This window comes from Podarcis melisellensis (assembly GCF_964234715.1).
Source record: "Podarcis melisellensis genome assembly, chromosome: 17".
NCBI classification, from domain to species: domain Eukaryota; kingdom Metazoa; phylum Chordata; class Lepidosauria; order Squamata; family Lacertidae; genus Podarcis; species Podarcis melisellensis.
The window spans coordinates 23,390,449-23,413,583 of NC_138534.1; the positions used below are offsets into that span (position 1 = coordinate 23,390,449).

A 23,135-nucleotide genomic window follows, 5' to 3' on the forward strand; every position below is an offset into this window, starting at 1 on the left:
TAAAAATTAAAAAAAAGACAGTGGTGCTTCCAACATTCTGAAATGCTCCAAAACCCAACTTTTCCAATACTAAATACAACAAAATAACCTTCATAAAATATAACTTTTCTCCATTTACAATTTCTTTTAAAAGGATTAGTAGCCTATGCTTTTCAAGCATAGCGAAATATCTCCTAACATGGACAGATTTCTTTATTTTATTTTTTTCCCGTTTTAATACATAAATTAAGAAGCTGGAGAGTTTTAACTCAAGTCCAGCTTCCAAACAAGGAATATTCTTGTTTACTTTAAAAGCGGAAATGGCACACATTTCCATTATAATTGCTAAAAATTAGCTTTACAAACGAGGGTGCTTTAAAAAAAGAAAGAAAATCTTAACAAAACTATACAGTGTACAAATTACTGTCTACAAGGTAGGTGGGTCCATTAAGAAGATTATCCATTCTTCTCGAACTGCAGCTTCACAGGTTCATTCACATATTTTAAATGGAGCTGCCCACCTGAACACACCTATATTGCTATATTTAATATTTTGCCATGTCTTTATGTACAGTCTCCTTCGCTGCCTTTCCCCCACCCCTTAGTCAAGCCTCAAACGTTCACGTCACTCTAGGGGAAAACACACTTCAGTGACACTGCCAACGGGCCAGGGCTCCAAAGCAACTGTATAAAAGGCAGAACAGTGCACATAGAACAGGGTGACTTGATTTAGTCATAGTTCCTGATGAAGGAAGGAGGCTCAGACTAGATTTGAGTTCGCAACATTTCGTGGAACAATTGAATTCTCAGCTTTAAGGAAATTTAAGAATAGATAGTATGTTTTTGATGGGTACAGTCGTACCTTGGAAGTCGAATGGAATCCATTCCAGAAGTTCTGGAATTCGACTTCCAAAACATTTGGAAACCAAAGCACAGCTTCCGATTGGCTGCAGAAAGCTCCAACAGCCAACCGAAAGCCGCGGAAGCCCCGTCGTACATTCGGCTTCCAAAAATAGTTCGCAAACCGGAATAGTCACTTCTGGGTTTGTGGCGTTCAGGAGCCAAAACGTTCGAGAACTAAGCTGTTCGAAAACCAAGGTACGGCTGTATTGTTAAAAAGGAAGGCAGAAAAAACCCACAGAGATCACAGTCCTGAGATTACTAAACTTGCACATTAAGTGTTGTTAGGAATGAGGGGGTTGGATACCAAAAATATTCAATGGGAATATATTGTTTTCGCAGAGCAAGTTAGCCTTCTATAAATAAGATGATCTTCCCTATTGTTATCAATTTGTTTCATTTAAATTATTGCACTTTAAAGTCTGAAATATATGTTTCAGTCAGCTTCATTGTTCTGAGTTTACGAAGTGTCCTGCATGGTCCATACCTGCTCATTGTTAACTGATAAGCCAAGAAAACAATAATGACCTATTTTATGGGGCCATAGCCTAAGGGATTTCAGGGAAACCTTGCACTTTTCAGTTATTTTCAGTTATTTCAGATAGCTATATATTTAGTGAATTAATTCTTGATTCAGCAAAATATGAAGCTTACATTTTTAAAAATTGTATTTTTTTAAAATAAACCAGCTTTGCCACAGTCATTCGTCTTTGCTGATAGAAGTCTATTTAAAAATGTTTCAGCTGATGCTGCCTCAAAACTGGAAGTCAAGATAACTCTGGAAAAAGCCCGCGTTCAATAGCTGCTGTTGTCATGCTCATCACCATTTTAAAGAGAATCCGAAAGGGAGAACACAACAGCAAGTGCAACATTCACCATTGGTGGCGATTAATGAGCAAATTGGTCGAAATGTAGCCTGTGATCCAAAAAGCCACATAGGTAACCCCATAAGTAAAGTGGGACTTCTAGATTCAAGGCAATTTTTACACTGGTTTCCAATGCAGCGTAAGGAAGCTGCTGTGAAGAAGGGGGAAAGTGACAAACTATTATTCATGGGCATATCCTGCAAGGAACAGCAAAAGGGTTCACAGTGGCTCTGAGCGCTTTGCAGTTGCAGAATGTAATATTCTCCCAAACTATTCTCCTTCCTAGTCTGAAGGGAAATGTCACCCTGTCATAGTGTTCATCCTCTGTGTGCAGTGTCTGTCAGTTCTAGAAAAAAGAGAGGTTGGGAAACTTTTTTGAAATGGATAACATTTCTTGGTAATTTTACTATGGTAGATAAAATTGCCTGCCCGTACAAAGCCAATGGCAGATAAAAAAACATAGGTATATACTGTATTTTTCCGTTTATAAGACACCCCCATGTATAAGACGCCCCCTATTTGGGGGGAATCCGATTTAAGAAAATGGGGGGAGATCTATCCCGTGTATAAGACGCCCCCAAATTTTGGACACTATTTTTTAAGGAAAAAAACCTAGTCTTATACACGGAAAAATACAGTACACCTTGGAGCAGCTTTTCAGATTATGTTTGGTATTCAGGCATAATAAGTACCGAAGGACAAAATACATGTCAAAATATCATGTCAGTTGTGAAGAACACACACGTTAGCCCTGTCTAGATACTGGTTTTCTATGGGGAGCGGAGGGGAGAAGAGTTTGACACATACTACTCAGCCCCCTCTTGATGCATAATGTGCAATGAGGACAGTAGGCTATGTTGGCTGGCGCCATCTTGATCAGCTGTCACACACAAAATACTACAATCTGCACAGGGCTAACATCCTCCCCGGTAGAATACAGGGAAACAGGGCCCAATCTTAGAGTCCCTTTAGACAAGCTGCATGGGAAGAAGTCAGTTTTGCCTCTTTAGAAGCATTGGTTTGCCCCTGCTAAGAACACAATGCAAAAAGAGGGTTCCATATCACAAATTTAACAGCAGTGGCTCCTTCGCCAAGAGAAAAGAGTCCTACTGGGGAATACCTACAAGGTATACCACTGCCAGAAGCAACTGCTCTGAATATGAGAAGATGTCATGAATAACCAAGCTCTCAAACAGAAGGACTTCACTAGGTTACAGTGGCTAGACTTTCCAAGGGTCCCTAATTATGAAGGACAGCCCCGGATTTACAGAAACCATCTTGGTCTCTGTTTTGATCCCAGAATGTCCCCCTTTTCCTTAGGACATCCCTGTTTCCATCGGAGAAACGTTGGGAGGGTATGGAGTTATACAAGCCCCGAGCCAAGGAGATAAGCAGCTAAACAACCTTTAGGTGACATCTGAAGGTAGCCCTGTATAGGGAAGTTAATTAATGTTTTAATATATGTTGGAAGCCACCCAGAGTGACTGGGGCAACCCACTCAGATGGGTGGGGTATAAATATTATTATTATTATTATTATTATTATTATTATTATTATTATTAGTCCCTATTTTCATCGGAGAAATGTTGGAGTCTGTAGGATTCTGTATTTTGCTCTTGGGTATCTGTGTGCAATACAAAACATAGCGTAATAAGCTGATTTTGGAGAAGAAAAAAGTTTTATTGGTATGTTATTGTTTATCTGATTCCTACCTCAAAATATGCTTTTAATCATGCCATAGCATGGGGCAATATATTTTGTAAAAATTTTAACAGGCTGCTGCTCTCTGTGGGTCTTGGAAAAAAAACCGAGAGTTTTGTTTTTCTTCAAGTCAAGTCTGCCTCCAATGGAATCCATTATTAGTATTTATCATCATCATTATTTACCACTGTTATTTTAAAACCAGAAATGAGTTCAGCTTGCACCCCAGGTGGAAAGTTAAAAAGAGGACACCTTGTTGAGATATTTTTTTTTTTATCACAGTAGGCAGAAGAGTCGCTTTGTAGCCCTCACCGGGCGAATGGTGCACTGCTTCACAGCTACACTGTTCACAAATCCTTCCCACCCACCCAGAATAGATAGATATATGTATGTATAAACAAAAACAAAAAATCCCCTGCCCATCTCTCAGTACACAAAAGGACCTCATCACACTGCAAAAATAGCAGTACCCACTTTGGTCAATTAAAACAAACAAACGAACAAACGAACAAACGAAAAAGCATACATTAATCTTTTGTCTTTTAAATCTGTGTACTTACCTAGAATAACCAATACAGCTAAAAAGCACTACCTACATAGGCAAAACTTGGTATTGCATAATTCGTATAAATTTGAATCCCCTCCCCCCAATATTAATTGGAAGATGAAAAACATGAAAGATTAATAGAAAAAACACCAAAATACTGAAAATATTGCTGGTCGATTACAATTTTCAAGCGGCAACTATACACAGCCATGATATGCTTTATAAATGTGAGATAAAGTTATAACTGCTTAAAAAATCCATGATGTCATTTTTTTTTTTTCGTTTTCCCATCTTGGAGTACAAAATATTTTGTCATAAAAATGGTAAAGATTTAAAATGATAATAAATGCAGCAAAACAAGTGTAGTGATGTCACTTTTTTTTTTAGATTTCAAGGCAAGGCACGTTATGTGGACATTATAACTTCGTGCAAATTAGGATTACTGGATAAAGTAGTTTTAATTAATTTTTTTTTTATAGAGACATAGAGGCAAAATGTATCCGCCCATGCACGTTCCTGTCAATATGAGAAATGTGTCGAACAAGGCTAATTTCTGAGAGCACCATGCAAAGATTTCAGCACCCTGTTAATAGACTTTCTAAAAGAGTGCATTTTTAAAAAATATATTTCACCCCCCCACCCACCCAACCCAACAACCTGGCGTTCCCAGTTTGTAAACTGTAAGCTTTGTCCCTATGATGTGAATTTACCTCTCTCCCGTCTCTGTGATGAAGGTTTTATAGAACCTTTCCCATTCTCTAGGGATTCTTCTTGATGCAACCAGTAACTTTAAATAAATAAAATACCTCAAAGAGGCAGAAGCTAAAATCAACATAAGTGCTGTGTTTCAATCAATTTCTTTTTCTCAAGTACATGATTTGTCTTGATTTAATTAATGCCTTTTAATGCCCCCCCCTTCAAAACTGAGGGGAAAATAGATTTGTTCAAAATACCTTTGAAATTCTTCTTGTGTTTTTTTTTAATCCCCTCAATTTAGAGTCCAAGGGCTAAAGGACTTATAACAATGATCCCCTTTAGATATACTTTTTAAAAATTGCACTTGCCTCTAAGTGTTTTCCTTAGTGGGGGGGAAATTATTTTTCGTGTCTTCCTCTTTTTTGTTTTTACGGTCATATGAGAAGATAACACATTATTTAAACCTAAAGTGAGGCATCAATTCTATAAAATGCCTATTTGTTTAAATGACTTCCTGAACATTTCAAACTAGGTAACGCAGTAGGAAAAGGCTGGGTTATAAGGGCCAAAGTTAGACAAATTTGGATTGATCATTAAAGGCTAAATTGTTTGTTTTTTTCCTTAGAGAGAAAAAAAAAACTTTTAGAAATTAAGAGTGCTGAGAAAAGCTGGCCCACTGGCCCCAATTCTCCTGCAACTCTGGTGGATGTCTCCTAGCCTTTGTTTTGAGAGCTAACTAGGAATAGTGATCCCATGCGTAAACACCAAGAATACTAAACCAATAAACTAGCTTATCATGCAAATATTAAGGCATCTAGAAAGTCAGTTAAAATATATTGTCAGAGACAGAACATCTATTTCCCAGTGGATTTCATAGAACAAAGGCTACTTAGGAGAAACATCTTTCTACTCATCAGTGAAATATCGTCGACCCTTTTTTTTTTTTAAAACATCGTTACAGTTTCAACCTTAAGGGAATTAGTGATTGTAAGTGCTGCAATTGCTGGTCTATGTTTCTTCTTTCTTCAGGTTCTTCTTTCTTCTTCTTCTTCTTCTTCTATTTGTCCCGTCTTCCTTTCTTTTATAGTATTTTGTTCAGTTTCAATCTCCCTCAGTTGCTTGTTTCTGCTTGAAGGAAAGGTTCTCCAATTAGGTTCAAACCATAATTTTGGACGCTTGTCGGCAGGATTGGTGTCCTGTTTGATACTTGAAAAGGGACCAAGCTAGCCCAGGTACCAGGACTGTTGAGGGAAAAGAAAAGAGAGAGCAAAATAATCGTTTAGAATATGGTAGCAGCAATAACCTAAAAAAAGAAGAATTAAGATTGGAACACCACCCAGCTCCATATTCTAACAATTCTTCTAACAGTGCATCAATTATAAATATTGAGATACAATATGCTACCGGTGTTATTTACGCTAATTGACCGATCCTAAAACAAGCACCATAGCAGTCTTGCAATCCAATGAAGAAAGTTACCTGATTGTAAGTCCCACGGAACAAAACAGGCCCTGTTTCTGCATAGACATGTATAGGATTGCATTGTTATTCTCACGGCGGAGAATATTATGCCGGTTAACAGGCAGATAGGTCACTGCCAATATTTAATTATTTACTTATTGGGTGGTCTAAGGGTTAGTCAGAGTAGACCCACTGAAATGAATGTACCTAACTTAGCCATGCTCATCGTTAACTGTAATAAGCCTACTCTGAATAAATCGAATTTGAAAAGCACCCATTGGAAATTGGATCATGCCTTGACAGAAATCCAAGTTCAAGTGAGTAGAAAAACTGGCTGTCAGAATCCACCTCCCTGAGTTGCTTTTTAGGAGTAAAGTTGTGAACTTATCTGGGTTTTTGTTTTCTTAAGGCTCATAACTTTCTAATGTTCAACAATATTTTCGTGGATTAAAAAAAACAAAGTAGCATTTGCAACACCTTTCACATCTAGTGCTTGAGTGCAAAACAGCCAGATCTTTTTATGTTTGTTGTGTGTTTTTTTTGGGGGGGGGGTGACAGAAATATTCAATGCAAATAAATTATTGTGGTGACAAACAGGATTGTTGTTGCAGCATGACTAATAAATTTAATTTAGATGTTTATCTAAACCTCTCAAACTTCCCAACTTATGACTCTTAGAAATGCACCATGTAATATATTTGTCAATATTGTTTATGAATCCCGAGGGCAGGATAACTCTCGTACGTTAACACTGTGCAGATACCACAAGAATTTTATAACCCTCTGACCAGAAGTGTGTTGCGCAGCATAGGCCTTTCTTAGGAAAAAGTTAGCACTTTTCAGAAATGGTACTAGGCTGGGGAGATTACCCTTAAGGAAATGGTGCTTTAAAATGTCAAAGCAGTAGTAGATGAGATGCTTAAATTAAAATAATAGTTCTAGGTTAGAACCCTGAGGCACATTGAAGACAAAGTACAGAGTTGCCACAAGTTAAGGTAAAGGTAAAGGGACCCCTGACCATTAGGTCCAGTCGTGACCGACTCTGGGGTTGCGGCGCTCATCTCGCTTTATTGGCCAAGGGAGCCGGCGTTTGTCTGCAGACAGCTTCCGGGTCATGTGGCCAGCATGACTAAGCCGCTTCTGGCGAACCAGAGCAGCACACAGAAACACCGTTTACCTTCCCGCCGTGCTTTCGAACTGCTAGGTTGGCAGGAGTGCCACAAGTTAGACCCACTGAAATAAAGAGACATGACATGGGTCCATTAATTTCCATGGGTCTACTCTTGAGTAGAACTTAGTTAATTATCTGAAGAAATGTGCATGCACACGAAAGCTTATACCAAGAACAAACTTAGTTGGTCTCTAAGGTGCTACTGGACAATTTTTTACTTTTTATTTTATATATTTAGTTAATTATGACACACATTAAATTCATCCATTATTTTTTAGGCAATAGCCCATGGATTATGAGTGCAGTCATGGAGATTCCACCAAAAGCAGCTTCCCTCTAGTGAGTGATTCCTACCTTCATGTGTAGCCATCACAATCTGCACGGTCCTCCCTGGCCCTGCTGGATATTTATAGTGGCCACTGATGGAATTGTGGCCATATACATGACAAAGTCCTCGTTAGTATAGTGGTAAGTATCCCCTCCTGTCACACAGGAGACCGGGGTTTAATTCTCCAATGGGGAGAAACGCACATTGTGTGGGACAAGGGTGGCACTGTGGGTTAAACCACAGAGCCAAGGACTTGCCGATCAGTAGGTCAGCGGTTCGAATCCCCGTGACGGGGTGAGCTCCCATTGATCGGTCCCTGCTCCTGCCCACTTAGCAGCTCGAAAGCACATCAAAGTGCATGTAGATAAATAGGTACCACTCCAGTGGGAAGGTAAACGGCGTTTCCGTGTGCTGCTCTGGTTTTCTAGAAGCGGCTTAGTCATGCTGGCCACATGACCTGGAAGCTGTACGCCGGCTCCCTCGGCCAATAAAGCGAGATGAGCGCTGCAACCCCAGAGTCAGCCACGACTGGACCTAATGCTCAGGGGTCCCTTTACCTTTACCTTTACATGGCATATAGACAGCTTGGCTGCTTACAAGCATAGTTCTTCAAGTAGTCCTTAGTGTTGCTCTGCACAGATGCCCAGGTGGGCCTGCACAGAGTCCACACACAAAAATGAGAATTATAATGTAATGCTGACAGCAGCAGCACAACTGGGAACAAGCCCTAGACTTAAGCACTCCTCCCTTCTTCCTTTATGCACATGGCTTGATTCAGAACTTCCCAGTTTGATCAAACCATCATTTGATGTTGTACGTGAACTACTGAGATAGGCTCACTTACAAGCAAGCTCACTTACAACTCAGGGTCCACAAACCACCATCTGAACTTGCAGTAATCTATGTTTTGTGCGTAAACATTGTTCTCATCAGACCATAGTTTGTTGCGTTTGAGTGCAACAGCAAACTAAGGTTTGAGCCATACAAAAAGTAAAGCACTGAAGAAGGGACTGAGTAGTAGGCTCACTTGTAAGTCTCTTAAGCCATGGTTTGTAAGACAGTCTTAAAGCAACCAAGGCAAGCACTTCCTAAGCATTATATATAAGGCACATATCATTTCTGATTGGGAAGCTTTTTGGATGGAATCTCATGACAAATGTAACATGTAAACAGCTCTAGAATTATTTCTCTTCTGAATGCTTCCTGGTTATATCACCAAGATCGCCAGTGGGACAGTTCAGCAAACACAAAATCTGTGCTATTTTGTCCAGTTGCTGCCCAGTTAATAAAATGTTCAGTAAAGTGGTTTCCTAATGCTATAGAGGTAGGCATATTTTTGAGCAGTGTTTTTAAAACACACCTATTAAAATTCATGACAAAAGAGATAACTGTACAGAACTTTGTTCACGGAAAAGTACTAAAGGAAGTATTGATAATAACCTATTGGCATAATGCTACTTAATGTCTTCTTTCACTAACAAAAGGTCACTTCTGAGGAAATGGGAGAACAGCAGAAAGAACATGGAAAATATAAGTATAATACCCAGGAATACTCAGCTCTGCTTAGGGCATTTGAACATTGTCTAAGAGACACAAAAAATGTCTGATTTGAAAATTATGCCTTCCTTAAAAAGGATACCCCAGAATTACTTGAAATTATCTGATGGCAACTTCAACTTCTGCTGCTAATCATATATTTTCATTGCATAAGGGATGAGAATAGAATTTAAAGTGAACATATTGTTTAGGTATGCACCATTTTGACTGTCTTGTTTAGCAAAGCTTTCTGCTTACGCACAGAGCTAGAAACCTAGCAAAACCCTGCAACACAGCCCCGTCACTTTCTCTACCCTCCCTCCAAAAACTGTTTTGAAAAAAACTGGACAATTGATTTGTATCCTTCAGCCTTTCTGGGAAGTGCCTTACGTTTCTGGCAGCCCAATTTGCACTTATAGCCGTGTGGCTGTATGTATAGTAATCATGCATGAATGGCAAATGTCCTTTAGACCCCACTTCAGATCTAGAGCAGATTCTTCTATACATTCTAGTGACCAGAAGCTGAGCGCATACATGCTGGCTCCTGTAAACTCTTCCAGCACCACTGGCTGCTGTTGTTGCGGGATCTTACTATTCCTGATTAATATAGTGCTTGCCTCTTCCTCTTCCTGCCAGTCAGCTGCCATTGGATCCCAGTTCCCAAGCATAGCAAATGCCAGCACAAACTAAGGAACTTTGGCACTGGCACTATCGGAGAGTCTGTAACACAGAAGGCATGTGTCTCTCACTCTCTCAAACTACAAGTCTTGGAGTTTCCTCTTCAAACACTGAGCCACATTCAACCACCAGTGTCAGGACTTCTTCTAGCTCAGCAAGGCTTCCTCGGTTTCTTCCCCCCATGTTCCCCCACATCCCAGGCTTGGGGGTGTCAGGAGAATCCCCAGACAGCATTTGAGAGGAGGAGAGGGGAGATCATTCCAACAGACACGCAGAAATGCTTACACCAATGCAGTGGGCTCCTAAATCAGGCATAGGCAAACTCAGCCCTCCAGACGTTTGGGGACTACAATTCCCACTATCCCTGACCACTGGTCCTGTTAGCTAGGGATCATGGGAGTTGTAGTCCCCAAACAGCTGGCAGGCCAAGTTGGTCTATGCCTGTCCTAAATGCTACACTGAATTCTTCTCTCTCAAAATGTTGCCTGCTCTGTTCTCACACTGCTGCTCTTGCAAATATAACAAGCTATAGATAACCCCTCAGAAGAGAATAGGTTTCCATAAATATCCTCAAGCATGGTCTACAATTTAGCACTCGCTGCATCATGGTAATAATCATACAAGTCCAAACCAAGCTCATCTGAAAATATACTTCTGGGTAATATGTCCCTTGTGGTTCAAGGACCCAATCCCCGCGCAGAGGAATGAAACATTTGGATCCCTTCCAGTCGGGATTCAGGCCTCATCATGGGACTGAAACTGCCTTGGTCGCACTGGCTGATGATCTCCGGCGGGCTAGGGACAAAGGTGAGAGCTGTTTCCTAGTTCTGCTGGATCTCTCAGTGGTGTTTGATACCATCGACCATAACATCCTTCTGGACCGTCTGGAGGGGCTGGGAGCTGGGGCCTCAGGGTTCTGTCCTCTCCCCCATGCTTTTCAACATTTACATGCAGCCGCTGGGAGAGATCATCAGGAGGTTTGGGTTGGGTGTTCATCAGTATGCGGATGATACCCAGCTCTACCTCTCTTTTAAATCAGAACCAGTGAGGGCGGTGAAGGTCCTGTGTGAGTGTCTGGAGGCGGTTGGAGGATGGATGGTGGCTAACAGATTGAGGTTGAATCCTGACAAGACAGAAGTACTGTTTTTGGGGGACAGGAGGCAGTCAGGTGTGGAGGATTCCCTGGTCCTGAATCGGGTAACTGTGCCCCTGAAGGACCAGGTGCGCAACCTGGGAGTCATTTTGGACTCACGGCTGTCCATGGAGGCACAGGTCAAATCTGTGTCCAGGGCAGCTGTTTACCAGCTCCATCTGGTACGTAGGCTGAGACCCTATCTGCCTGCGGACTGTCTTGCCAGAGTGGTGCATGCTCTGGTTATCTCCCGCTTGGACTACTGCAATGCACTCTACGTGGGGCTACCTTTGAAGGTGACTCGGAAACTACAACTAATCCAGAATGCGGCAGCTAGACTGGTGACTGGGGGCGGCCGCCAAGACCATATAACACCGGTCTTGAAATACCTACATTGGCTCCCAGTACGTTTCCGAGCACAATTCAAAGTGTTGGTGCTGACCTTTAAAGCCCTAAACGGCCTCGGTCCAGTATACCTGAAGGAGCATCTCCACCCCCATCATTCTGACCGGATGCTGAGGTACAGCGCCGAGGGCCTTCTGGCAGTTCCCTCATTGCAAGAAGCAAAGCTACAGGGAACCAGGCAGAGGGCCTTCTCGGTAGTGGCGCCCGCCCTGTGGAACGCCCTTCCAGCAGATGTCAAAGCGATAAACAACTACCTGACATTCAGAAGACATCTTAAGGCAGCCCTGTTCAGGGAAGTTTTTAACGTGTGATATTTTACTGTATTTTTGGTTTCTATGGAAGCCGCCCAGAGTGGCTGGGGAGGCCCAGCCAGATGGGCGGGGTATAAATAATAAATTATTATTATTATTATTATTATTATTATTATTATTATTATTAAACATAAGGACACGTGATATAAGGTTAATGGGCAAGAAAAGGCTACAACTTTATTGATTACAGCAAGTGAAAAGGTATTGGCTTAGGCATTGGATTACGTCAGCTGACTCCACCCACTTGTAGAGGGGTGGGTGAGTCGGAAAACAAGGGGGTTTATTCACCAGTAGGTGGAGCCTTTTGATGCTAATCCAACTATAAGCTCTCCTCTGATGTCACCAAGGGTCGTGCCATGGCTGCCCGCCATGCAGGCATCGGACAGAATACACGACTGCCGGATTCCTTTAACAGAATACCCCAAAACTGAAGGCGCAGGCGATGGCCACACCTAGCCCTTCGACACCACAACACATTATTCTAATGCCTAACCTACCCACCAATACCACAAAAGTTGTGACGATTGCTATGAGGTAGGCGAAAAAACCAAAAAGCCTAATGCCAAATGGAAAAATTCCTACCAGGCCCCCCGGACAACCAGGGCGACCAACCTAAGGTCCATAGCAAGGCCAAAAGAAAACTGAAACCCTGCTCTAAGGGAGTGGAGGGTGGGTGACTCGCGACGGGACGATGAAAAGTAAAGGCTGGGAGGCTGGCGCCGCAGCAATTTAGGCTGCTGTACACGCCCCTTTGAAGGCACCTGGTTGGGTGCCTGCTGATGGGCGTGGGCGCCAGCCAGGTGAGTGGGAGGCAGGGGGCAAACACCCCCTGCTTGAGGCGGAGTCCGGTTCCCGGCCACAACCACTCCCGCTGCCACCGCGCTGCCAGAGCATGATTTCTGTTCTCATCCTGAAGCAAAGTTCTTAACCTGAAGCACTATTTCTGGGTTAGCGGAGACTGTAACCTGAAGCATATGTAACCTGAAGCATATGTAACCCAAGGTACCACTGTACATGGTTACTTGGCAATCAACTGAAAATAGGAACCTACAAACAGTGGCGTTGCAAGGGGGGCAGTTTGCCCCAGGTGCCATGACTGGAGGGGTGAGAAGAAGGCACCCTGCAGGGTGCTTGCCCTTCCATCCCTGAGCGCAGCGACACAAGTGGCCATCACGCCACCGCATGTGGAGGATCCTCCATTTGTGGATGCAGCTGTGAGCAGAGGATCCCACCAATGTCCGTACAGTGTTCGAGCAGCACTGGCAGCAAACCACTATGTGCAACACATGCACGGTGTCGCATGCAAGAGCTGTATGTAGCGACGCCGCACATACGCTGTAGATAGCGGTTTGCCGCCAGTGCCATCCGTACAGCGCTCGAGCGGCACCGGCAGCAAACCGCTACGTAGGGGCATTTGCGGTGTCGCACGCATGCGCTGTACGTAGTGATGCCGCACATGTGCCCTACATAGTGACGCATGCACCATATAGCGGCGCAACGCATGCGCAGCCGCATTTGCCCCGCCCTGGGTGCTGGTTAGCCTTCATTCACCCCTGCCTACAAACTTCTATCACAATGTTCCCCAGAAGTGTAGGTCATCTTAAGCCTACTATTCATTGTCTTTATGTGGGCAGTGTCACACATATTTATGTCAAAAGTTAGCAAATTTTCTATTACCAGTTCACCAAGAATGGATATATACTGTATTCCTGTGATTTCTTTTTTCACAGTGACTTGGGCCACATATGCATTTTTTTGCAATGTTTTGTTTTGTTGATAGAGGGAAGACACCTAAGGTTACGTTGTAGTTTTAGGTATGAGGCAAAAATAAATTGTGGTCTAATTCCAACACAGATTTAGGGCTACGTAAGCACATCTAACCGTGCTGGATTCAGGGCAAAATCTCTGTTATTTAGTTTGCTTGAAATGAGACAGTACTAAAACAAAGGAAGCTGCACTGATAAATGTTTTGCAGTTCACATATATAATAGCACAGAAGAGGTTAACCTCAAAGCATTTCAGCTTCCAGGGTGCCGATTCCGGTTTCTGTGACAGAACCTTAACTCGATCCTTTTCAAAAGTTATTTTTAAAGTTGGCAAGAATCACACAAGCACTGACTATTTGCCCCCACCCCCAATTTTCTGTAACCTTTTAAATAAATTTTGCACAGCAGTTCATTACAATGTGCACTTAATGTAAGTAACAATTAGCATTTTATTTTTGTTTACTCAATAAACATGCCAAACACTCACAGAAAAGACAAATCGCAGTATGAAAAAACAGTTTCACAGTTGAAGAAGACACTACACACACACACACACACATTTTAAAAGTGATATTCTGAAATCATCAAGGGGTTAATGGTGCTCTTACCACTTCTAAAAAAACCCAAGAAACCATACTCATCCTTCTCTAAGAACACTGCTAAAATCATCTGACAGGAAACATAAGATTAAGTTTATCCTACCTAACTGAACAAAGAGCGCTTAGAACAAGCAACTGGTTTACTGCAGCGCGGGAACTTTTCTAATCCTGCTGGAATCTGCAGTGCAACTCTCAAAGTACAGCTGGGGGGGGAGTTGCTTTCTTTCGAACATTTTCTCTGTGGATTCCCCTCATTTTAGTCACATTGTAGGGTTTTGTTTTTGTTTTGTTTTTGTTTTTTGCCGATTCTTCCATAAAGGTTAACTTAAAGCTTCAAGCATAATCATGTGGAAAATGGACATTATTGATTCCTATGGTCCATTGTTCCTCCATTCTGAGTCCCTGAAGTTCAAGTTCAATCTGGAATTACATCATGTCTGGTTTCTCCTGGTTACCAGACGGCTTGAGACGTGACCACAGCTACAGAAAAAACAAACAGGCTTCTTCACGCTTCGGCTCCCCTATCGATTCAAACAAACTTCTCTCTCTCTCTCTCTCTCTCTCTCTCTCTCTCTCTCTCTCTCTCTCTCTCTCTCTCTCTCTCTCTTCTCTCAAGTATGCTTCAAGTATGGAGCATGGTTAATTTAGAGATTAAGTTCCAAATTAGATTATCTAATGGCATCTTAATGGATTGCTGACCCATTTCCTGTGGGATGGCAGCATGCAAGTCTGGCTGGAATACAATTAATTTCTTAGGAAGTGTTCCGAAGATGTTTGCTTAGATGGAAAGGAAACATAATTCTCTGCACATCTTGTTTTATTAGGGAGTTGGGTGGAAAGTGTAACAGAGATAGTGACAAACTGATAAAAAAAACAAATCCTTCCAGCTTTCCCCACCGCTAATGATTTTATCAGCAATGTTTTCGTTTCATTGTTTTTATTTGCAAAAGTTGAGTTTGCATTTTTGTCCCAAGCAAGCAAATACATTATACAGAAAGTAACCCACTGGCTAATTGCAGCACGAACTTTAATAACAACTATGACTACTACAACTACAACGTTACTTGATTTTGATTAAGTTCTTTGAAAGTTTGCCTGTTTTGTTAGAATCCGAAATCTGCAGGGCTATTCTCATCCTCCCTTCCCCCACATGCCAAAGCTTATTCCATCTCACTGCCTTATCAGCATCACAGCTCTTTAGAGGGGTTGGGGGGCAAAGAATGCCGCTCTAAAAAGTTGAACATTAAGAACACCCCTACGGCTACAGCTGAAAAGGAAATTCAGCACTCTGAGAATAAGGCTCTCCTCAGGAGCTCTAAGAACAAACCAGCTGTTGTACTGTACTTCTGTGTCAAGATAACAAAGTGAAAGCAGGAAATGCCTGGGCACAGCAAAAGTAATGTTAAATTAGCAGCTATCCCTTCAAAAAAAGGACTGAACAAGGTTTGCTTTTTGAAATATAAATTACAATACCTTGACAATGAGTGCCTTAACACTGTTACCGTTTTTGAAAGACTTGGCAGAAAACAGCCAAAGTTCAAAACTGCTAACGACCCAGCCCTGCAATAATAGCAGCTTAGTAGCTGCTGAAAAATTGAGCCTCGTGAACACTAGTCTACACTGCAGCCTACTTGTGCAAAGCTGATTTCCACGTGGTTTGGATTATTTGAGCAGGAGCATACAAACGCTTTTGTTGAGGCACTCCTGGATTTTTAAATTCAGTTTATGTTCTCTATTTGCACAATTGGCTTGAATTTTGTAACAGTGCAGCAATTCCTATGGCTTTTTTCAGCTGAGGACATTTTTCTGATAAAGAATCTGGTCTACACACTGCCAAAAAGAAACCATCTTGCTTTCTGCATCTTGCCTTCGAACAATGAGGTGTTCAAACAACGCTACCTCCCAACATGCACACATATAGGTACGGAATGAATTAGGAGGTTTGTTTGAACATCCTTATATGTCTTCTGCACTAGGGGTGCAAAGAAGCCAGGGCACCAAATATATTTTCAGTTGTTAACTGAGTGCTTTGTTTTCTTGGGAATTGAAATTGTTCACAATTAAAGAAGGAAATCCAACTGTGCCTGGGCGGGGATTCAGGAGGTCAGTCCTACTGTGAGGGTGGATAAAGCATGGAAAAACTTCTCTGATGCACTCACTATGTTTCCATATGGGCATTGTTTGTCTAATACAGAAGTATTTGTCCAAGACAGGGGTAGGCAACCTAAGGCCCATAGGCCCCTGAACCGAGCTGCCCGCAATGCTGGAAATCACATCTGGGCATGCTCAGGCGCTGAAAATCACATTTGTGCAGACGCCGGAAATCGTATCTGTGCAGATGCAGATGCCGGATATCGCAGGTGCGCGCAATCTGGCCCATGGAGGGATCTCTGCTGGAGTTAACTGGCCCAGGCGAGGTAAACCTTGCCAACCGCTGGCCCAAGACAAGTCTTGATGTTAAGGGCAGCAAAGGCTTATGTGGTTCAGTAGCACTGCAGAGTCTCCCTTCCAAAACTGGTGTTGCTATACAGGGCCGTCTTTAGCATATGGGCCGCCGGGGTGCAAATATCCGCCCAGTGCTCCCAAACTTAGTTTAGCTGCCCCCAAATTAACTTTTATTGAGTTTTTTGGGAGCTGGGAAGCCAAAGTTGACCTTTTTAGGGGGGGGAATCGCTCACCAGTAACAACGAACCAGCGAAGAAAAATGCTTTCATTTCCTGACTCGTCAGAAATATTTGACGCTACGAAGTAGCAGAGCGACGGAGGAGGGGGACAGGGACTTTCATGCCATTGCTTTTCACTGCCGCCAATTGAGAGGAATTGTATACAGTAGGTATACATTGGGGGGGGGGGCCCAGCATTCGGCTCCAGGGTGCCCCGCACAGCCCTTGCATCCCTAAGTAAAGACGGCCCTGTCTTTACTTGCCTGAACTACCACAGCGCTGAGCCAGCTCATGAGCCACTGCCAATTAAGAAAGGCTTAAATACTGCAAGCTGTCCTGTGCTGGACCCTTCAATGGTACAACAATGATCTAGGGTGTTATGCCTTATTTACAGAGATCAAACTCTGTGGCAACCAAAAACAGTGCAGCCAAGACTGATTGGGAGGTAGGGTAGCTGCAAGCTCAAATTATTAGCATTCTAGGACCCGTCAAGGAGCCAGGTCATCCATAGGGCTGGCACACACACAGAAAGCATAGAACGCAATTAGATTTTTATTATCAGAAAAACAACAACACAGCAATGTCCCTGGTTCGTCTTAACTCAATGAAGGTGTTGCTGTTGCTAAGCTCTAGGCATGCCCCTCCCCTCTAGCCTCCCACTCTGGTTCCCTCCCTCCCAAGCAGGCGAAGGCTGCGTTGAGGGGGTGAGCTCCTCCTCTGGGTCTGTCTGGCACGTTGCTCAGCAACATGCAAGACCCTCCTGGAGTGTGGGATCAGAGGAGAAGGAGAGTCAGCAGGACTGGGACTGACTGCATACGTGCTTCCTGGAAGGCCCTTCCATTAACTGAGTCCCCTCAAGTCTCCTGTTTCTGTCAGCTCCTAGTTCGTCCCTTCTGCTGACTGCTTCTCAGTGTCCCACAACCAGGCTCTGGGCTGTAACTTGTCATCTTTGGAGCCCACCCTGGGGGCTCTTGGGAGACTGCCTCTGGCCACTCTTCCTCACCCAGCTGGTCCTTGACGGGACCACTGTGTGACTCTCGAGGGCAGCCACTGAAATTCTCATATCAAGTCATAGCTCATACTTCTTGTCAAACATTGTCTTCTTGTCAAGACTCAATTCAATGAACTGATACATGCAGAGAGCATCTTTCTGACCCCATGGTGAACACAAATGCATATCCAAGATTCTGTGCACTTGGAACCTCTCTTCAACAACAGTTCCACATGCATTCCACTGTTTTCACTTAATGAAGAAATACAAGACTTAAAACTCCTTCAAGTCTTGTATTCTTAAAATTGGGCATTTTTAATGTATGGGGGGATGTGACTTATATTTTTGGAGGGGTGTGTGTGTGTGTAGGAAATTTATTGTTTTTCACTTAATTAAATTGTACAATGTGATAGAACCATAAACCATAGAAAACTAAAGTCTATCTCTGTATATATTTGGGTGACGTTTGCAATGCTTAAAAGTGGTCTATATCAAGAGAGCCAGTGTGGTGTAGTGCTTAAGAGTGGTAGACTCATAATCTGGTGAACCGGGTTCGCGTCTCCGCTCCTCCACATGCAGCTGTTGGGTGAACTTGGGCTAGTCACACTTCTTTGAAGTCTCTCAGCCCCACTCACCTCACAGAGTGTTTGTTGTGGGGGAGGAAGGGAAAGGAGAATGTTAGCCGCTTTGAGACTCCTTCAGGTAGTGGTAAAGTAGGATATCAAATCCAAACTCTTCTTTTTCTTCTTCTTAATGAGTGTTTTATTTTGAAATACAGTCGTACCTTGGAAGCCAAATGGAAATCGTTCCGGAAGTCTGCTCGATTTCCAAAACATCCGGAAACCAAAGTGCAGCGTTTGATTGGCTGCAGGAAGCTCCTGCAGCCAATGGGAAGCCATGGAAGCCCCGTTGGACGTTCAGCTTCCAAAAATAGTTTGCAAACCAGAACAGTCACTTCCTGGTTTGTGGCATTCGGGAGCCAAAATGTTCGAGAACCAAGCTGTTCGAAAACCAAGGTAAGACTGTAAGATAATATAATCTAAAGAAAAAGCTAGGGGCTCATAAATAATCTTGACCTCTATAGGAAGAGAGACAGGGGCAATGTGTCCCTGTTAATCTTCCTTGATCTCTCAGCGGCTCTTGATACCATCTACTGTATCCTCATGGAGAGGCAATCTGAGTTTGGGGTGGGCAGCAATGCTTTGCAGTGGTTCTGGTCCTACTTGGATGGCCGTCTTCAGCAGGTGATGCTTGGGGAGTGTTTTTCGGCACCAGGGTGCCTTCAATGTGGGGTCCCCAAAACCTACCTTCCCCTGCAGACACACAAATAGGGAGAAATATGTTGGCTATGTATACATGATTGTGTGTGAGAGAGAAACATGTATGCCTTGTGTGTATGGTGAGTGAATATGTGTGCTAAATGTGCCTATGCAATAGGAAGCGTGGACTAGCACCTTGTATGGTTTTCCAAGAACCGGGGAGTGATTCTTGTTGTTAGACAATACTAAAATTCTTGTGTGGGGTGGTGGTGGGGAATCAGTTGTGTGATCTCCACAAGGAGGATCATCAAGACAAGGCTGACATACCTTAATATACTCTTTGCCAAGATGTGTGAACGAGAACAACAAAAACAATCCCTGAGCTGAGTTCACATGTAATGCCATGCCAAAATTTTAAGAAACAAGGGTTTCATATCATTGTTTGTTGCCAGTAAGCAAACCATCGTTAAGCAGCTTAACTTGTTCACACATAATGCTAAAGCCATGATTAAATAAATGACCTTTTAAAAATTCCTGTCTTTTGTAGAAATGGTTTTTTTTTTCTCACCTGCAAAGAGTAAAAATCTTTATGAAAGCAAAAGCTAGTTTTAAGACATGTGACTTCTAACTTACCTCAGTAAACATACTAATGTTTGAAATTCAGATCAACTGTTTTTTCTGAGTATGTTGTCTAAACTCTTGTACCAGTTCCTTTTTGTTATTTCTTTAAACCCATATAATCTCTGATTATGAACTTGCAAGCCTCAAAACATGCAGCCATAAATTTGATTCTTCCACAAACTTTTATACTTGACAGCCAACATTTTGTATCCCAAGTGCTTTAGCCGATAAAAGTTCAATTTGCATCATTTCAGCTAATCTAGAACATGTAATTCAAGAGACGTTACAAATATATATATATATATATATATATTGTAGTTAAGATCTTGACAAATATATTCCCGAAGGCCACCTGAAACAGATAACGAAGAACCCAAGAGAGTTTAGGTTTGGAAATAATTAAAATTTTACCTTTGCCAAGTAATTCCCAATGTATCCTCATTGCCACTGGGGTATAAATGCCTGCCGTTTTGATTCAAGGTCCAGTCACAAATCCTCAGCTGTCAATTGAAACCTAGCAGTCAGATATGGATCGAGCAGTACTACAGTTTTTAGTATTTAAATGAATGCATGCAAACTAGTACTTTACATGGCACAAACCTTACATCCCCAAGTAGTAGTAGTACTAGTGTAAAAAAACAAAAACAATTTCAAAAATAAAACCGTAACACATCTTGTGCAAAACAAAATCCTGCTTTTTCCTCACATTAAGAAAATGCTACTTGGATGTGTTTCTCCATTAATAAAAGCATAAAAGAATAACCGGTATTTAGCAATTAATTATATTATAAACTGAGCTGGGGAAAAAAAAAGAAATGTTAATGTTCAATAGTGAATTTAAAAACAAAAAAGAAAAGCAAAACCACTTAAAATTATTCAATGTACTAGGGGGGAAAGGACAGGGGGAGGGGGAAAAATCAATATCTTGAAAGCATGCATTTGGTGATACACAGATGACATGCAATTTAAAGGAAAGAGGATCCAAAATTACATAATGACCTTATCTTACTGTTCAAGAAGGGTGGAGGCATTTGTAATAGAGGTTGATTAATTTAGTGTTACTGAATATGGCATCACTTAACATGCAGTGGTAAAATAATCTAATCTAGCTCTAGAAGCAAAATAATACCATTTAAAAGACTTTCAAATACAGTGGAGAATGCATTACATGTAAGCTGAAACAAATTCTTCCCAGATCACCAAATCATCAGTGCTGCTCTTCACTAATTATTCATGTAACCCTATACAGCCATTTATCTGGCAGCTGCCCTACAGTGCTAGCAGATTTCCTGAAAAGATGCAGTGATTATATTTATGTTTGAGCAAATAAGCCCCATCTAGTCTAATGAAGAAAGCCTAGGAAAAGTATGATTTCAATCCCTACTCACCAATACTATAAAAATACTATTTAAAAAATACCAAATCACACTTTCAAATTCAATTAAGATAACGCGGATACTGTAATTAATTGTACCTAAAAGCTGTTCTTCCTCCCATCCCCCAATGGAAAGCCTTAAGTGCCTCTAAAAGTTAGAGCAATGACTTTCACAGCAGCTCAATTTATTATAGTCCTTTCCTGAAAAACATATATGCAGAGGACAAGATGATATCCATGCCTTGACCCTGTCTGACTGCTACCCTCTTGCTTTTCCTGCCGTTGAGTTCAGAAATGGAAAAGGACCTTCTCTGACTGTTTTCTTATTTGTTATCTGAAGAATTCAGTGTGATCTTTTTTAAAAATCGGGGAGGGGGGGAAACGACCAGGAAAATCAACCAGAAAGAGGCACATTCCTGCCCAGAATAATTCTCAAGTACTGCTACAGTACCAGAGATTATGCCTGGAGGACAGTGGGTGTCTGCTATAAAATTTTCTACAGGCAGTGTTTTTCAGAATGAATCAGACTATGAGCTTGAAGGAACTCACTGAACTTCAATGATCTTAAGTAGCACACTGGTGTAGATGTGGAGCCAAACTTGGGCGGGGGGCAACATGTATTGCACATCTTCTTTCGACTGGAAGTTTAATGGTTAAATTTTAGGGGGCAGCTTTTTAACTATAAAAGTTGCATCTGCAATATTTGTGTGCAATCATCTATTAAACCTAACCAGGCTCAATTCAGATTCAGTCACAGAAATCGTACCCCGTGCTGTCTGAATTGACAAACGATGGTTTGTAATTGACCAGCAAACCAGAATCAGAAACCTTGGTTTGAAAATTGGGTTTGTAAGCTATGATGAGTGCCAGTTATGGTTGGGAATTATATCTGAACTGAAAAACAAGAGCTATAGAGCATGTTCTCCTTCATGGAGAGCACATGTTGCGGTGGAGGCACACAAGACATCCCTCTGTTGCTGAGCAGGTTAGTTTGGATGGCCACAAGTCTTATTGGACACCACTTGGTCATTGGGGAGAATCTGATGTTGCAATTTATGATTGACAGCCAAGGGGCTATTTATTCCCTGTGTGCAGCGTTGAGCTGCCTCTTTTTGCTGCGCACATTGGATCACCCGCCCACCCTCCCTATATTTAGGGCTGTTTGTGTTGACCTTTCTATGCTTGTCATGGGGTCGTCTGCTTTGGGGAAGGGGCCTGGTAGGAATTTTGCCATTTGGCTGATTGGCCGGTGCCATTTGGTTTTTTGCCTATTGCATAGCAAATCGTCACAACTTGTGAGGTTGCGGTTTGGCATCGGTTAAATTTGGTTGGTGGAGGGGGTACGTTGTCTGTGCCTGCCCCTCCAATGCTGCTGCTGCAAGGGTACTCTGCTAAAGGAATCCAGGGGCTTGCTATGCTCTTGTCTGAACCCCTGTCAAGGGGCTAGGGCCACGCAAGAGTCCCTGGGAGCATTTGGAGAGAGGTGAGGGCCTGGCACCCAGCTCTATTCTCTCCCCAAAATGTTTTCCCTTCTTGACTTTCGCAGGCTTGCGGGTGTCAGTTCTGTTCCTACCTCTAGGTGAGAAGAGATAGTCGCGAAGCAATGCCTAAGCAACCACTCACATTTTGTAATCAATAAAGTTGTGGCCAAAAAATTATGCCAAAAACCTTAAACAAAAATTCTGTATGAATTGTGTTTTATTTGAGGGTGGCTTGGGAACCTCAACACGCAACTGTTGTTCTGCTTCTGTAGCTAAGAATGCTGAGCAAACAGAAATAAAAATAGGTGAGAAATCTGAAATCATGGTTAGCCTGATAGCTGAAAACTCAAGCCATGCTTTGTGTTCTGAATTATAGTTTAATAATAATTTATTATTAAATAATTTCAGATCCTCTTACCAAGAACTACATGTGTAATAGGATCTGAATGCCTATGGTAATTTAAGAAAACTGCAAAGCTTGTAATATTTGCCACCAGTATACTTTGCATACAAATACTTTTTAATATAAAAATAAATGTGCAATTGCACAAACGCCAGTAAGACGGCCACCTTAACCTAAGAATATAAAAATTATACATACACACCCACAGAGGACCTAATCCAAAGATACACATGCAGCAATAACTTGCCTGCACGTAAATTGCTATA

At 42.1% G+C, this 23,135-nt stretch overlaps 1 protein-coding gene across 12 annotated transcripts in view; it reads right to left on the reverse strand.

Moving 5' to 3' along the window:
- Positions 1 to 2,031: 2,031 nt before the first annotated feature.
- NFIB (nuclear factor I B) overlaps positions 2,032 to 23,135 on the reverse strand; it is a 278,673-nt gene continuing 257,569 nt past the window's right edge. For 7 of the 12 annotated variants that reach the window (XM_081894295.1, XM_081894289.1, XM_081894285.1 and 4 more), the window contains 2 exons: positions 20,022 to 20,110; positions 2,032 to 5,930 (listed from right to left, as the gene is read on the reverse strand). In XM_081894295.1, the coding sequence (XP_081750421.1) occupies positions 5,801 to 5,930; positions 20,022 to 20,110 (219 nt within the window). In that variant the 3' untranslated portion in view covers positions 2,032 to 5,800. The remainder of the gene's footprint in view (positions 5,931 to 20,021; positions 20,111 to 23,135) is intronic. The other 5 variants (XM_081894288.1, XM_081894294.1, XM_081894293.1 and 2 more) reach the window with 3 other exon arrangements.